This window comes from Dermacentor silvarum, chromosome 8 (genome assembly GCF_013339745.2).
Source record: "Dermacentor silvarum isolate Dsil-2018 chromosome 8, BIME_Dsil_1.4, whole genome shotgun sequence".
NCBI lineage: Eukaryota > Metazoa > Arthropoda > Arachnida > Ixodida > Ixodidae > Dermacentor > Dermacentor silvarum.
In genome coordinates, this window is record NC_051161.1 from 47,097,948 (window position 1) to 47,113,164 (window position 15,217).

The 15,217-nt window shown below is 45.1% G+C and overlaps 1 protein-coding gene across 2 annotated transcripts in view; it reads right to left on the reverse strand.

Moving 5' to 3' along the window:
• LOC119461155 (structural maintenance of chromosomes protein 4-like) overlaps window positions 1-15,217 on the reverse strand; it is a 48,254-nt gene that overhangs the window by 25,928 nt on the left and 7,109 nt on the right. For both annotated transcript variants that reach the window (XM_037722371.2, XM_049671818.1), the window contains exons 9-16: window positions 14,035-14,185; window positions 9,341-9,454; window positions 8,196-8,303; window positions 7,210-7,331; window positions 4,233-4,473; window positions 3,551-3,712; window positions 2,019-2,059; window positions 1,239-1,426 (exon numbers count right to left, since the gene is read on the reverse strand). In XM_037722371.2, the coding sequence (XP_037578299.1) occupies window positions 1,239-1,426; window positions 2,019-2,059; window positions 3,551-3,712; window positions 4,233-4,473; window positions 7,210-7,331; window positions 8,196-8,303; window positions 9,341-9,454; window positions 14,035-14,185 (1,127 nt within the window). The remainder of the gene's footprint in view (window positions 1-1,238; window positions 1,427-2,018; window positions 2,060-3,550; window positions 3,713-4,232; window positions 4,474-7,209; window positions 7,332-8,195; window positions 8,304-9,340; window positions 9,455-14,034; window positions 14,186-15,217) is intronic.

The window sequence follows — 15,217 nt, forward strand, 5'->3', positions numbered from 1 at the left end:
TGCGCGCGAGAAACCGTTCCGGCGCTAAGTACGCAGTTGTTAGAAGAGTAGAAGTCGCCCGAGGGAGGAAGTCGCCTCCGCCGTGCGTTCGCTCTTCATGAAAGCGCGCGTCCCCCGCGCGCTGTCACTCGCACATACGGCGGGCGCGCGGCGATGATCTTATCGCCCTTGGACATTCTATGGATCCTCAGGGCGGCGACGCCGACGGCGAAAATCCGCTTGAAGTGTCCATATAATTGCTGTCGCAATAAAAAAAAAAAAAAAAAAAAAAAAAAAAAAAAAGTCCCACAATAATGGTTACAACGATGGCATGGCCTCCGAGACTGGAGGATTGCGCGAGCTCTCTATTGATAGCGCGCGTTCTGATCTTAGAGGCTATACAGCGAGTCACTGGAATTCAAGCCAGTGCAAAATCCAACATGGTGGCCTCCAAGATTGAGTAACGCGGCTAGGAAAGAGCGATTTAGTCCGCAAAATCGAACTTTGGGGTCTCAATTCGTCCGAAAAATTGGGTGTGAAAATGCATGAACTCAATGAGAACCCTGATGGTGCATTTTTGAAGTCCGGAATATCCAGCAAGTCCAAATTTTTGGAGTCAAGCACCACCACGCCCGCTTTCGCGGCAATTATCGATTCCGTGAACATCGTCCGCAACTTTGTTGAGTGCAGTGCGGGTGATAATTGTATGCTACGTTTTTTGAGCCAGCTGGAGAGCATGGCACTAGGGGCGGCGAACCAGCGCGCCAAGTAATCCCGCATCGGTGATTACTTTGAGTAATTTTTCTCGGACATGGAAAATAAAGGTGATTTCTTTTTGCGGCAAGTTCTTGCTTGTTTTCTTTTTTTTTTATTCATTTCGGTTAATTCGAAAATCCGCTTAATTCGAAGAATTTTCGCGGTCCGGCGACCTTCGAATTATCGAGGTTTTACTGTAGTGTCACCACTGGTCTTACATTTTTGGTATTGCAGAAGCATAATTTACTAATAGAGCTCGGATTATATTTTTCTTCAATGTCCCTTTAATTAGGCTATGAGAAATCCTGTACAACTTGAACCTCATTATAATGAAGTCGCATCCAAGGTGAAAAAACTTTCATAACCGATATTTGCCATAGGCATATGTTTGTTATATGTTGACAGCGGCAAGGCATTTTAGGCACACTTTGTGATATCGAGGTTTCTGCTGTACTGTTTCTTCAGGATGCATCAAATGAATAGCTCGTCCATGCATGCCTTACCAGATACGTCCACCAGCTCTCCCTGCAGGGTGACCACCCGGTGACGGGTCCTCCCCTGCAGCCCGATGCGGGTGGCCTGGTCAAGGTCGTTAGCCACCAGAGTGTCTCGCAGGGCAAAGTAGAAGGCCGGCAACAGGCTAGTGTCCTTCACTGACACCAGGTCGAACAGACGTGGCACGTTTTCAGGTCTGCACAAAACATGCCAGTGAACATACGTTTGGGACTAGCCAGTACTATGTCCAGTCTTTAAGATTATTAACTGTTGGTGTGTTTAATTTAGCAAACTGAGGTCATGAAAGAAGAGACAGTGAGAAAAAGGCTAGTTTTATTCGACACAATTTTCTTTTATAACTAGGCCTTTCAACACGTATTCAAAAGCATCACGGCTGTCACATGTTTACTAATTAAATAAAGTTACAATAGAGACCATACTTTCTTGCTCTTACACCTTGTTTTTAGATAATTGTTGCTTTTGTTACGGATTTCTCATATTAAAGCAGGACCAATCAATCTTTAGGTCTACAATTTGTTACACCTGACAATCCGTTGCATCAGTTTTCATTAGAATGCTCAACTGTACCTCGATTCCACTTGGCAAATTCTGTTGTAATGCAAGCCAGTAAGCAATCCACATATAGCAAATCATTTTTGGTACCTTAAGAGACCTGGTAGTGCTCAACTACCAATTGTAGTATTCCCAAACTGCCACAAGTCAACAGTATTCATACAGCACTACTACTCTAAAGAACGCCCATGTAGCTGTTTCAATTTATAACTTACGTGTTAATCTTATTTTGGGTATAAGGTATCCAGCGTTCCATCTGCAACGAATTGAACGAAACAAAAGTTTTTCAAGCACATCTCAATATGTTACGCATAGTACTGGTAGGCATGCTAAACACATGCAAGCATCACCAGGGCAACATAACATTCTTACTCCCCTCAACACAGTCAATTGTGCCCATTGTAAACAAAATTCAGCAAGAATGAATGAAGCACTGGCAGAAGATATGTCCTAATGACAAGTAATGCTGATCATTAAGGGTGCGTGAATATTGGAAATTTCGAATACGAATTGAATAGTCTTTGCTATTCGATTGACATTTGATTTGAGAATTTGCTATTTGAAATTGTTGAATATTTGTTTCTGTTCAAATATAAAGGACCCTCAATGGAGAGAGGCTGATGCAAATGCGGCCTATTCCAAATCATTCTTCTGCAGGAGAGCCGCGAAGTAGAGGCACTGGTTCCTGAATGAGCACACATGGCTGATGACTCCTGCTTAATATTTTAAGTCATCGTACAAGATGCCTCGCCTTTAGGCAACATATATACGAATTTGCTGTCCCGATTTAGGCAAATTAATTTATTATTCGGCCAGCCCCATCACCAAGTTTTCCTTCCTTTAAAACAATGTGCCGTGCTATAGCATCACATCGTCAGCGAACCCAGCTACTCTGCGTGCACCTGGTGGTGTGCTGTTTTATTTTTCATTACTGTCATTGTCACGGTGTAGCAGATAACTAAAAGCTGTAGTTTCTCATTTACAAGCTACGCAGCTGACTGCGCCGGACGTGCCCCCGGACATCCAGTTGTGAATGCCATTACATGCATGTATCAAATAATGTCGAAAAGCCTTACTTTTTTCTTGGAACATTCTACGTTCCGATTCGATATTCGAAAATCGTCTTTCTCGAATATTCAAATTCAAGTCGATTTGGAAATTTCACCATTCGAACGCCTCTACTGACAATTGTAGAAAAGAAAAAATTCACTTGAATTCCATCTGACTTGCCTATCAAAACATGTAACAAATGCATGAAAGCTGTTAATGGCAGCCACATCATTTACACATTTTTTTTTTATAGTAAATAAAGAACTCCATATGACATATGCTAGCTCAGTGCCGTGCCTTGCGCTGTGAAAATATTGGGACACAGTAGGGAGCGCTGTTTCACCTTTTCAAGAATACTTGCTCTGTGGCTCGAAGTGGTGCCACTTACAAAATTTTAATATCTGTCCTAGTTGTTGAGTAACTGCAATTCCAGGCAGGTGTTTCCACAAAGAAACATTAACGGACCTAATAAGCAGTATTCAATTGGCAGGCAGACAGTGCCTTCCAATGTACCACAAATTTTATCTCTCACTGCATAGTTATGTAGCTAGGGCAGGGTTGTCGAAATGCCAGACAAGTCCTTCGATGGAATTCAGGGCGTGAAAATGGCAGCAGCAAAATTACAAACAAAAGGAATTTTCGAATCGGGAGACAATGTGGACAAAAGGCGTGAAATAGTCTAATTTGGCAGCCTCACCTTCTCGAGAGCAATAAAGTTGGCGAATCCAACGTCGTGCTTCTTCAGGTACTCAACACAGTGCTGGGCTGTAAGCACGGTGTCCGTGACAACATAATCCAGCTGGCCACACGCTGTCGAAATCGCCACGTCATATCTCTCATCAATTGCACCGAGGTCACCCTGCGGTATTCAAGTTCACGGACCAGAACACTGTCAAGTTCAGGTTTTAAGAGGTTCTATTATTCTAATTATATAAAGTTCTACTCCCACTGTTCAGCAACACTTTCTACTACATTTGCCGGCGTACAAGTCAAACCCATGTTTTAGAAATGGGAACTGATGTGGTGATGGTTAAGTGACATGTAGGCTAATATATAAAGTAAATTGACTTCAGGAATACTATTAACACCTCCCCGTGTTATTGTGTCAATAGTTCTTTAACAGTGAAGTGCTGGCTTCGTCGCACTCTGTGCTGATGTTCATGACCTTATTTTAATGGATGTAAAGATGAAGAGCACTACAGACCTCTGTCTTCGCCACATGTCACAGTGCACAATGCAGCCACAAATCAGTGTTCAGGTCAAAGAAGTTCAGGTTTCTCCCAAATTCATTCTTTTTTTTTTTCTCGTATATGTGTGTGATTGTGCATGGGCAATGCAAAAGTTTTAAGCGGCAGGTGTCACCACAGCAAGCAACTCACAAGTCGTCCAATGACGCCTGGCAGCTGTCCAGACTTCTTAGCCTGCAGAAGCGAATCCAGGACCCGTGACCGCGACCTGTTGGCCTGGGCATTGGAGCGAAGCTCTTCGACCCGATGTCGGTCGGCTCGAAGCTGTTCTTGGGACTCCTGGTACTGCTGGCCCACTTGTGTCATCTCGGCTTCAAGCTGTTTCAACTTGGCCTCCTTTTCAGGAACGAGTTTTTCAAGTTTGGTCAAGCAGCTAGAGACAGAAAAAAAAAAAAAAAACACACATGCAAGGAATGAAGGGATGATATGGTGGTGCGTTAAGTAACGTGGTAAAATGAAGAGTCAAGCAAGTGCACGTGTGACATTTTTTTTTACTTCCACGTGGAACCACTGTTCACTTGCTAAAGCAAGGTTTCTACATGAAACGTAAATAACCAGTTTGGATAACTTAATTTTTTGTACGTATGTGAGAAAGAAAGACCCGATATAGTTGAGTTACAGAGCTAGACAAACCGGCAATTTCGAGATGCCACAGAGCTCACCGTTGCATTTTTGAATTTTGTCATTCTATATGCTTAAAGTTGCTTTCAGTGAAATTCCGCACCTATGCATTTCAACACGAGCAGAGTTTAATTACAGTAAAATCTCAATATATAATGAAGATGAAGGGAAAGCCAAAGGTACTTCATTATACAAATAATAATTTGTAATGACCATTGTCCGTTCTCGTGGCCAACAATGCCTGCCATGCAATGTAAGTGGGCATAGTAACCACACGGCGAGACCATGTCAACGCAACAGCATGCCGTAGACCATGATAGAACCACAAAGCTCCTTCTTATTTCCATGTTTACAATTGTGCACCCCATTGGGCATATATTGCAGAAAATGGCAATAATGAATATAACGAAGTAACGGGCATAACGAAGTGATTTCCCCCTTCAACTTTCTTATAACGAGGTTCAAGTGTATTCATAAATGCGAACATGTTTAGAATACTTCTGGAAGATTTAGAAATGTCAACTATGGCCAATTAACTAAACATAAAATGCAAGCAAAATTACAATAAATTTTCATTCCCATGGGCATAGTATAGACCAGGGGTTCTCAGGTACGTTCATCCCAGGGAACCCTGCTAAGCTCCATAAAGTGCCAAGGAACCGCCCGCCCCCCCTCCCGATTTAACCGAATTATCGAGGGTATCAAGAAAACAAACAAATGCTGCACTACGTCAACATGCTTTTATTTACTCAATGAATCGTCAAATCTTGTTTCTATTTAGCACAAGACCAGTGCGGAAGCTGAAATTCTCTTCATCTCATGACTGATTAGCGCTAGCAGCGGCGAAGGCCTCGCGACATCCTTCGCGGCGCGCGTTTTCATCTGAGACGCGCTTTGCACCAACGGGCGCACATCCCGATTATTTTTTCGCCACTCAGCTGCTCGCCAACAAATTGTCCGTCCATCGCGATGTAGCCGGTGCTTTTTATCTTCGACAGCTTTGCACTGAGTAAAAGCGAAACTACTGGTTGCCGCAACCGCTGTCGACGAAACCGCGGCCGCTATCGACGCGATCATGGACGGCAACCTTGCGGTTCAGAAGGCAGGCGGCTGACAGACGCACCAAGTCAAAACGAAGCTACCTTTCGCTGCAAGAAGTGCGGACGAAACTGCGGTCGCTATCGACGCTGCCATGGGAGGCGACTACGCAGTTGTGAAGGCACGCAGCCGACGCACGCATCGAGTGAAAATGAAACTAGTTGCTGCAACCGCTGCGGACGAAACTGCGGTGGTTATCGACGCGATCAGAGATAGCGACTACGCACTTACGGAGGCACGCGACTAGCCGCGAACGCGGTGTTACGCGTGGCGATAAACGCAAGAATAGAGGCTTTAAAGGCACAATTAGCAACGAAGCGCTTCGGCGTTGCTGTCAGTCACGTGCCGCGTATGATTGCCGCTGCGGACCACGGTGCAAGCTGAGGACCACGGCGATGCGGACTGCGCCGCTTCGTTTCGGTTGGACGCTACGCCGTTCTTGCTCTTCTGCGGCACGCATTTGCGGTGCTCCGCGTTTTTTTTTTTTTGTTTTCCTCCAACGTATAGGTCAGTGCGCACGCTATCGGCACCAACCCTATCTACAAATAGGAGAAGGGCGCATGGTGGTAAGTTATGGCCTCCGAGATTCAAGTGCGAAAGCTTAGGCGTGCTGCCCGTTCTCAGAGGTTGGGTGGCTACAAGCTGCTTGCGTATTTATTGCGCAGTTCGCGCGTTGCTGTTACGCACTGTGATGTGCTTTTTGACACTCGGGCACCGTAACTCGGGCATGAGTAATGGAGGTTCTTTGGATCAAGTGCACCTCATGTTCGCCGTTTTAGACACTTGTCGAGAGTGGGACCAGGGAAAATTTATCAGTGGCTCGTGGAACCCTGAGCAGGGGCCTGCGGAACCCACTTTGAGAACCCATGGTATAGACATAACTAAAACATGAGAACTTGCTTAGTGGAGCAGGCTATGTTGCTTAGGTAGCCATACTGTACAGGCTATATAGTGATCATTCACATTTTCTAAAGACTCCTGTACATGCAAAGAAACCTCATAATCCTCCGCTTGTGTTTTTCATAAACAACGCTCCATAATATACTATGTAATGACAGAAACTCGCTAACTTTAAGAACACTAGAATGTGAACACTGTTTTATATTAATTGTGCAAACAGCTGTCCATTATTCGAAAAGTATACATTATTCGATTCGGTCTCAAAAATCCCTATTCGTACACCCCTACAATTAACCAATAGTTCTGCCTCCCTAATACCAAGCCTCTTGTTACTATAAGAGTCGCTTTTATGGTATTGCAGAAGGATACTTTACTAAAATACAGCTGAACTTTAATTTTCTTCTGTGTCCCTTGCACAAGGCAAACTTGCACTTCCAATACCAAGGAACAGCAAATCAAGTGCCCAAAACGGGTGTTCGTGCAAGCTCACCTGGACTTGTCGGTTAGCGAGTTGTTCACTTTGTCAAGGTTGAGCTCGATTTCCTCCAACCTTGACGTCTCTCGCTGGTACGTGCTGACACTGAGGTCCAGCTCCGATTTGGCAATCTCATACTACAGTGGGGTGGGGGTAATGAAACAAGGACAGTTTTACAATGATTAGTGCAAAGAACACTAATGGTGCTACAACACAGGACAGAGAAAGGACCACAAGGAAGCAGCGCTGCAAGAGGATATGTTGGAGAACACAAAGTAGGACCTCACATATGAGAAATAAACGTCAAGGGTTCTTGAAAACACTTTGCGCACCACCACAAATAGACAAGGCATAAAATAAAACAAACGACGTACACGGACTTCCAAATGTTTATTTAGGAAGTGTTCAACCAAGTTTCTATCCATGCAGACTTGTGGTCAAAGCAACAATTCAAATCTAAATATGACCACCATCAAAGTGCATTTTTGACTTGTCGATTTTTGCTTTAAATAGAGGTCCAAAGCGTCTAAAACTCCAGAAAAAGTACTGGCAAGCGTCAAAAGCACCTTAAGTAATTTATTAATAGCACTTGTTTATACAACACAGTTTCTGTCACTGGTACCCGGAGGTGGACGCGTCGTACGCCGACTCGCTTTGCTCCTGCAATCGCTGTGGCTGCCACACGCGAGCACAGCCAGAAGAAACGCATACAGCAATATTAAATATTTTTTTGAGGAGCAGCATCATAACTCTACTAGGCCCCGCCGGAGATTTTAACTAGTATACGCCGTAACTTGTGAAGCGTCATACAGGGGCATTGAGATGCATGCAGCTTGAGATGCATAGACTCTTTGATAGTGAAAAAATGGTTATGCACTTTCAGTTAACTTTTAGTAAATTAGTCAAATTAAATCTCTAAGAGCACCTAGCCCAGGGTCAGGCGATCGTAGGACAAGGTTTCTGTCCCAAGCAGAGTACTACTTCCACAGTCAAACACTTACCTGTGACTTCTTTTCGCTCACTCCCTTTTGAAGGCCAAGAAGTTCTTGCTCGTGGACTGCCTTCTGCTCTTGAAGTTCATCGGTCTGTGTCTTGAGGGATTCCATGACCTACATGAAAATTGCGATTGTAAACTACTGCAACGTTCACATACTAAGCCATAGCTACAAGATTGCCTATACTCAACCGCGAACTTCAAGATAAGAAACTGCAAACTACTGCTGTGCAATATGAAAACCTAGTACATGAGGAATTCATTTGAAACACACCTCAAGCAAACATTTGAACAATTTACAGTAAAACCTCAACCCAACAAACATGGACATTCTTGTATTGTTTCTTGTTATACATAAATGATCTGCGATATCGTATGCTCACTTTGTTGTGTGCAGAGCCGAGTGCTGTTACGTGCAACGTTAGGATGCTGTTGATACGGAATTGTTGTATCCTTGTATTGTTTCACTTATTCTTGTATTGTTTCATACCCACTCCTGCCCATGGCCTGACACTCAGGCCGGCAGTATGTACCAAATAAAATAAATAAATTTCAAGGAGTATTCTGCAGCTATTACGGAACCTAAAATGCAAAATTCAAGACAATATTGGTTGCACAAAAGTGAATACTGTTTGTTTGTTCACAGATTAATATACGTGTTCTGGTAGCAAAAATGTCACATACTCAGCTAAAGGAACATGAAACAGCACATTCTGGGCATGTGTGTGTATCTTCACCAGCAGCTTGACTTTGCTGGCCCACAACTGGCAAGCGAACATGCCGATCATGTGGGACCACACTGACCGCATTGTTGCAATCAGTGTAATGGTGCGAAGTGTGCTTGGAATTAACCATGGTGCAAAATGAATCTGTGAGCATTGTTCATGCGCACCACACTGACTGATGGCCATGCAAATTGATGATGGCTCATGGCCATGCAAATGAGAAGAGAACCTCTGCTGGCCAGTTGGAGACACCATGTTTGAATTTTTTTTCAAATAAACCTGATTGCAAGTTTTACACTTGAGATGAATATCGGATATAACGAACGTGTTTTCATGTCGGACATGATTGTCATAACAAGCTTTTACTTTAGTTCTGAAGGGCAATACGTGTGGGCCCTACAACAGTGTTACAGTGGCTGAAACTCACCTCTGCAAGCTTGGCCTCCGCTTCAACCTTTTCCTTTTCGAGCTTCTCTTTCTTGGCTTGCAGTTTTTCAATGTCCTTCTGTAGCTTTTCCGGCTGTTTCTTCAGGTCTTGAACCTAAAGCAGGCAAATTTGCTTGCATAAATTCGAGACTAGAGGTCTTGACAAAACAGCAAGGTGCCCATACAATGCAAAATGACAGTGCAAGTATCCTCCCTTTAGTGAGTTACAAATGCTGCAATAAAATGTTGCCGTTTCGCCCGAAATGCGAAGCATAAATTGCGATAGCAAATTAGTAGAGAGCTATACGTAGTAGGGATAGCAGCTTTATCGGCTGTATAAACTTGGACGCATTCGCTTATATAACTGAATCAACAAGCATGGTGTGAGCGTGCACAAGCAAACATGAATAGATCACACTCGATGACCACAGACAACCACTGTCAAAACGCTGGTGTGAGCAAGCATGCCTACAGCAGCGAGCGAAGGTTTGTGCAGTCTATCGCTTCAACAGAAACTCGGCGGCGAGAGCACAGCGCATACAAAGGTAGGAGCTGCGTGCAGATCACTTTCAAGATGCAGTGCGCGCGACCGCTCGCAGCCGCGCAAATTACAAATGTGCAGTTGGCGGCAGAGTAGAAACCGCACCCCCTCCCTTCCGCGCTGCCTTCCCACTTTCCTCTTTTTGCATGCGAGATTGAATTGCCAGATCCCCTTGCGCCGGGTCGCTAAATGCGCACTTGGTTCCGGAGCACAACGGCACCCCCCTCCCTCGCTTCCATCCCCCCACAGCATTTCGTGCGACGGAGATGTCGCGTTTGCTCTCTGCTGTGTGTTCACTCTCTGTGAAAGCATGCGTCCCTCGCGCGCTGTATGTCCATGCCTTGCACATACAGCATACGGCGTGTGGCGACGGCAGAAATACACTTGGAGTGTCCATACAATTGCTATTGCAATAACCATAAAAAAGCCTCGAAGATGCATGCAATGTGCTGCTGGGGGTAGAACTGGCAAAGGATCAGTTTCACATGTAATCTGAATTCTCATAGCAGAATGACTGAAAGATGGGCAAATTGGTACGGATCCATGATTATGGCTGAGCGCAACTTAACATGGATGGCAGATATAGAAAAAGCAGGTGAATAACTCACACAAGTATCTGCAAGCAACAACTTTCACATTTTTTCTAAAAGAAACTCTGTGAAATTACTGGCACGTATGAAGAAGACCTTCAAAATCAACTTGCTTTTACCATCAAACAATTCAGTTTTCACTGGTGCTCCCAGTTCAAATCTGGTGTTAAATTTATGGCAATGAGACGCTGTAAAGCTGCACTGCAGATCATAACCAGTACCCTGCCTTCATGTGTGAAATTTCTTGGTGCGGCTTATATGCGCCCAAATACAGCATGTAGATCTCACGCTACTCACAATGTGTGGTTGTTAACGTCCCATGCTGCTATCATAACTTGTGCACTGCAATACCTTCCTTATCCTTGATATTTGTGCTGCCATTAATCAAGAATTGTTATCTACAAAATACTTCTACAGAAGTCCACTTCAACACAAAGTGCTCTTCTAAAGATATCTAGCATCACCTGGATCGAATAATGTAGCGAAGTTCATAATAATGCGGATTCTATTTTAGTAAGGGCACAAAGACCTGGAGATAAAACATAAGATAAGGGCAGGCCGGTCATGTCTTACTTGATGCCATAATTTAAATAAATGTTAATGCACATTTTCACTTTGTTCTGACTAGCCAAAGCCAACATCAACAAAAGAAAATTGCGAGTGGGTAGAGTTAACGTTGACGTAATCTTTACAACATGCAGCCTCTCTCCTTTTAAGCTTCTCTCTCTCTTAATAAGGTAATTAATTAGGCGAGTTGGTGATTCACCATCTTTAAATAGCAGCACTAACGCTGTTCTTAAATAACACCAACATTGTTATTCTTCGATAAATGTAGCACTGTGTCTGCCTATATTGCTTTTCTTCCTTCTGGTCCCGCAAGTGCTTTTTTGAGATGATCTCTTCCTTTCCCCTCTCCGACCGCGGGACATTTCAAGTGTCTGTGCAAATGTGAAAAGTTACAGTGCCTACGGCCTCCTCATTCCCGTTCATCCAAAAATAATTAAATAAACACCAGAAAGGGGCTGCAGTATTTTGCTTGAATCATCTGAAGTGGAATACTAGTATGAAGCTTAAAATGTAATTATTATTACACAAACAGATATACACACATTCGGCCATGTCTGAACCAGAAGATGCCTGCAAACATACACGTGATTCTTCTCAGCAAACGCAAGACTGGATTCACCACCACCTTGTCTGAAGAGATGTGCTAGTAAGTACATCAAACACGGGAACAAATATCCTTTCATCAGTCATATTTGGCTATGTTGCACTGCGTGGAGAAGTGAGAAAGTTTGAACCAACTGAAGGCCTTGTTGAAACCGCACAGCTCCAGAAGGCATTGAAAACATAACAGACTAAAAAAGATTTGAGGTCTGTATGAACCGCCGAAACTTAGAAGTGCCGAAGTGTGATTTAGTAAATCTAAGTTGACTGCAGTGCCAAAGTTGACTATCTATTGTGCGCAACTATTTGAATTAAAAGGAATGAAATTCAGGGATTACAGTGGAACCTCGCTGATACGATTCTGCAAACTACGTTTTTCAGGATGATATAGTAGAACCCCGCTGTTACGTTCCCGGGTGCAGCGTTTTCCTGGTTGTTACATCGTTTTCGGCTGGTCCCGGCACAGCTCCCATAGAACCCAATGCATTGGTAACCCGGCTGTTACGTTGCAACTGTGGGACCGTTCCCGCATCATACGTTGCGAACTGCCACCCCACGCCGGCCCGAGCGGCCATTTTGACTTTTCATGTCGCTTGGCTTGGTCTTGATGATGGCATTGGCCACCCAAAGTGCTGGGGGCGACACTTATTACGTATTTTCGGTTTCCGCCAGCAAAAGTATGGCCCTTGAGATCCGCATTTGCTATCTAAAGATTGTGTCTATGACGCGATGTGGCCCTAAAATTGGTTTTGGCTCATAGATGTTATGTATAAAGTCCAAGGGCGATAACGCCGTTGCCGCGCGCCATATGCTGCATGTGCGAGTGAAAGCGTGCGAGGGGAGCCGACAACCGCGTCTATAAATCTCGCGCGCGAAAGAAAGAAAAGCAGGGAGGAATCGTGCCTTCTTCCGTTGCGCTCGAGGCACCGGCGAGGGAGCGAGGAGGGAGGGATAGCAGGCAGTGTTGTGCTCTGGCATCATAGAGCGCGCCGGCGCGCCGGCCGTATCTTGAAAGCGATCTGCGTGGGGCAGATTCTATGCAGTGTAGGTGCGTCGGCGGCTCGTAGCCTTTGTGCGTGTTGTGTGTTCTCGGCGCTCAGTTTGCGTTGAAGCGATAGACAACAGCACGAAGGTCACTTCGCTCGCTTCTGCAGCGGCGCTTAAATTCCTCACGCCAGCGTTTGACAGCGTGTCCGCACTCATAGAGTGTGATGTGTTCATTTTTGCCTGTGGGCGCTGACACCATGCTTGTCAATTAGTTAATAAGCGATTGTTTAAAAGTTTATACGGACGATAAAACTACTATTCTTACTTTGTATAGCTTATCGCAATCGATACTTCGGCTGTCGGGCGAAACTACTTTTTTTCACACGTAAGAATTAAAATAATATTGTGTGCAGTTCAACACCCCCCTACTCTTATTTCTCAATTTTTCCTGTTTCCCGGCTCTTACTTTTTTTTAAGGTCCCGCGAAAAACGTAACAGCGGGGTTCTACTGTACATGGATAATACGTTGAACGATACGATTTTCGGATTATATGCTTTATTTTCCGGTTCCCGTGAAGATCGCATCAGCGAGATTCCACTGTATCTGTAAAACGTTTAGCTGCTACACATCATAAACCTCAACTTTCAGCAGAAACATGCAGACCATGAACATCTAGTACTAGCAGTATTGGTTAACTTGTGGATTAACTACACATTGTCTGCAACAGTTGAAATTGCAATAAAATTGATTGAGTGAACTTGTTGCTGGTTTACTACGCCACCATTGGGTAGATAGGAGAGCTTGCGAAACTCGCGGACTCACCACAGCCGCGACGTGCCCCTGACTGTTGCCCGAAAAGTGGCAGCACTGTGATCGAGATGCTCTCTGTTCATGCGACTTGTGCTCAATGTGAGGCGTCATCTGTTTTTGCCAGCATTCGATTCGGGTTAACCAGCACCGCCATTCTGAAGAACTTTCAGCTCTCCAAAGTCAGTTTACTGGTGCTCTCTGCAAGCAGAAGTTGTCCCCCTGCTGCGGACACCGTAACTGTCACGCTCAAGGAGGACACAGTGGAACCAATGTGCTGGAGGAAAAGTCATGAGTGGTCAGCGTGCAGTGCAGGAGTTATTTTTACTGAATGCTGATCAATACCAGAGCTGCTTAGGTACGGTTTTACAGCCTCTGGTACCATAGTACTATAGTGTGCTGAGAGCTGTATTACACTTCTCTATAATAAAACACTCTTTTTTATACACTCCCTTTTTACACTGTTATATGTATAGCAAACATGGTCAGGGCCTCTGGCAAGGCAAGGGGCTCCGGAGTTTCGAGACACGGAGAGAAAGCAGACAGAATTGACACCAAAGGCACCAAAGACAAGCTGTTAATGAAAGAGCAAGAGAGCGCACCTTCTCCTTAGCAGTCTCCAGATTCTTTTCCACCTCCTTTCCTTTCTGCTTCGTGTGCTTGATGGTCTCCCTGCACTGCAAGTCCCGGCGCTCGAGTTCAGCATACTCCTGCTTCCTGGCATCCACCTCCTTCTCTTTCTTCTCGCACTCCCTGAAGAAAGTGACCCATGCTCACTCCTTGCCACAGTCACCATCTCACCAAATGCAGCCTTTGCTGGCACTGTTAGCATGATTATTATCATCATCATTGGCTTAGCCCTTAATGATGGCATATATAAAGGTTCATTTGAGAAAGAAAAACAAAAAATGTTCATGCGAAAGCGTCAAATGACCCACTGAGCTAGCGTCTGTCGTCTGGAGCAGCGAAATGGCACCTAAATTAACATTGGCTGCGATGCCCTCGTCACAAGTGCGCCTCGACGAAGCACAGTGGACGAAAGGGAACACCTGTTACCGCCTTATGGCAAATTCCATTGGGAGAAGAGGAGCAGGGCGCCGCGCAGTGCGGAGTCGGGTGGCAGCGCAGTGAGAGCAGGGCCACTTGACCCGCCCCTGGAATACTGCGTTCATTCTGAGTGTAGGTGGGAGGGCGACGTGTGAGGAGAAATGCACCATGTGACTAAAGCAATCGACGTCCCATCATTCTCTGAAGGAGAGCGGCAAAACACATGTGATTGTCTTGTGATCTGTCGGGCATAACGCTGTCACCGTTTGCGACCACGTACTACATACTTTTGTGCAGCGCCGACGCATCCCACAACGTTTCCGCCTGCGGAGATCATCTAATCTGAAGTTGAGCTCCAGCAGCTATCGCTGCTGTCACTGTTGAGCGTCTCAAGCACTTCAGCAAAGGCGAAGACGCTTTGCTGCCGCTGTCCCCCGCGCATCTGACGAGAATCTAGGCGGACTAGAAATGCCAGGATCTGTCGCTAAATCGCTGCGAAGCTCGCTGGCATCACCGACGTCAAAATCAGCGGTGCTAAAACACCTACTACGCTTGGCTGCCGCCATTGCTGCCGTGCGCGCCGGCTGAAGCAAAATAAAAAGAAATGAGGAGGATATGACGGTTTAAGTCACGTGACTTCCTGCGTACTCCGCTTTTCAGGCGAAAGCAGTCCGGACTGCTCCCGGCTGCTCTAGGCGCAGCGAAACTGCTCTTGTTCTACCACTGGATGACGGCTCT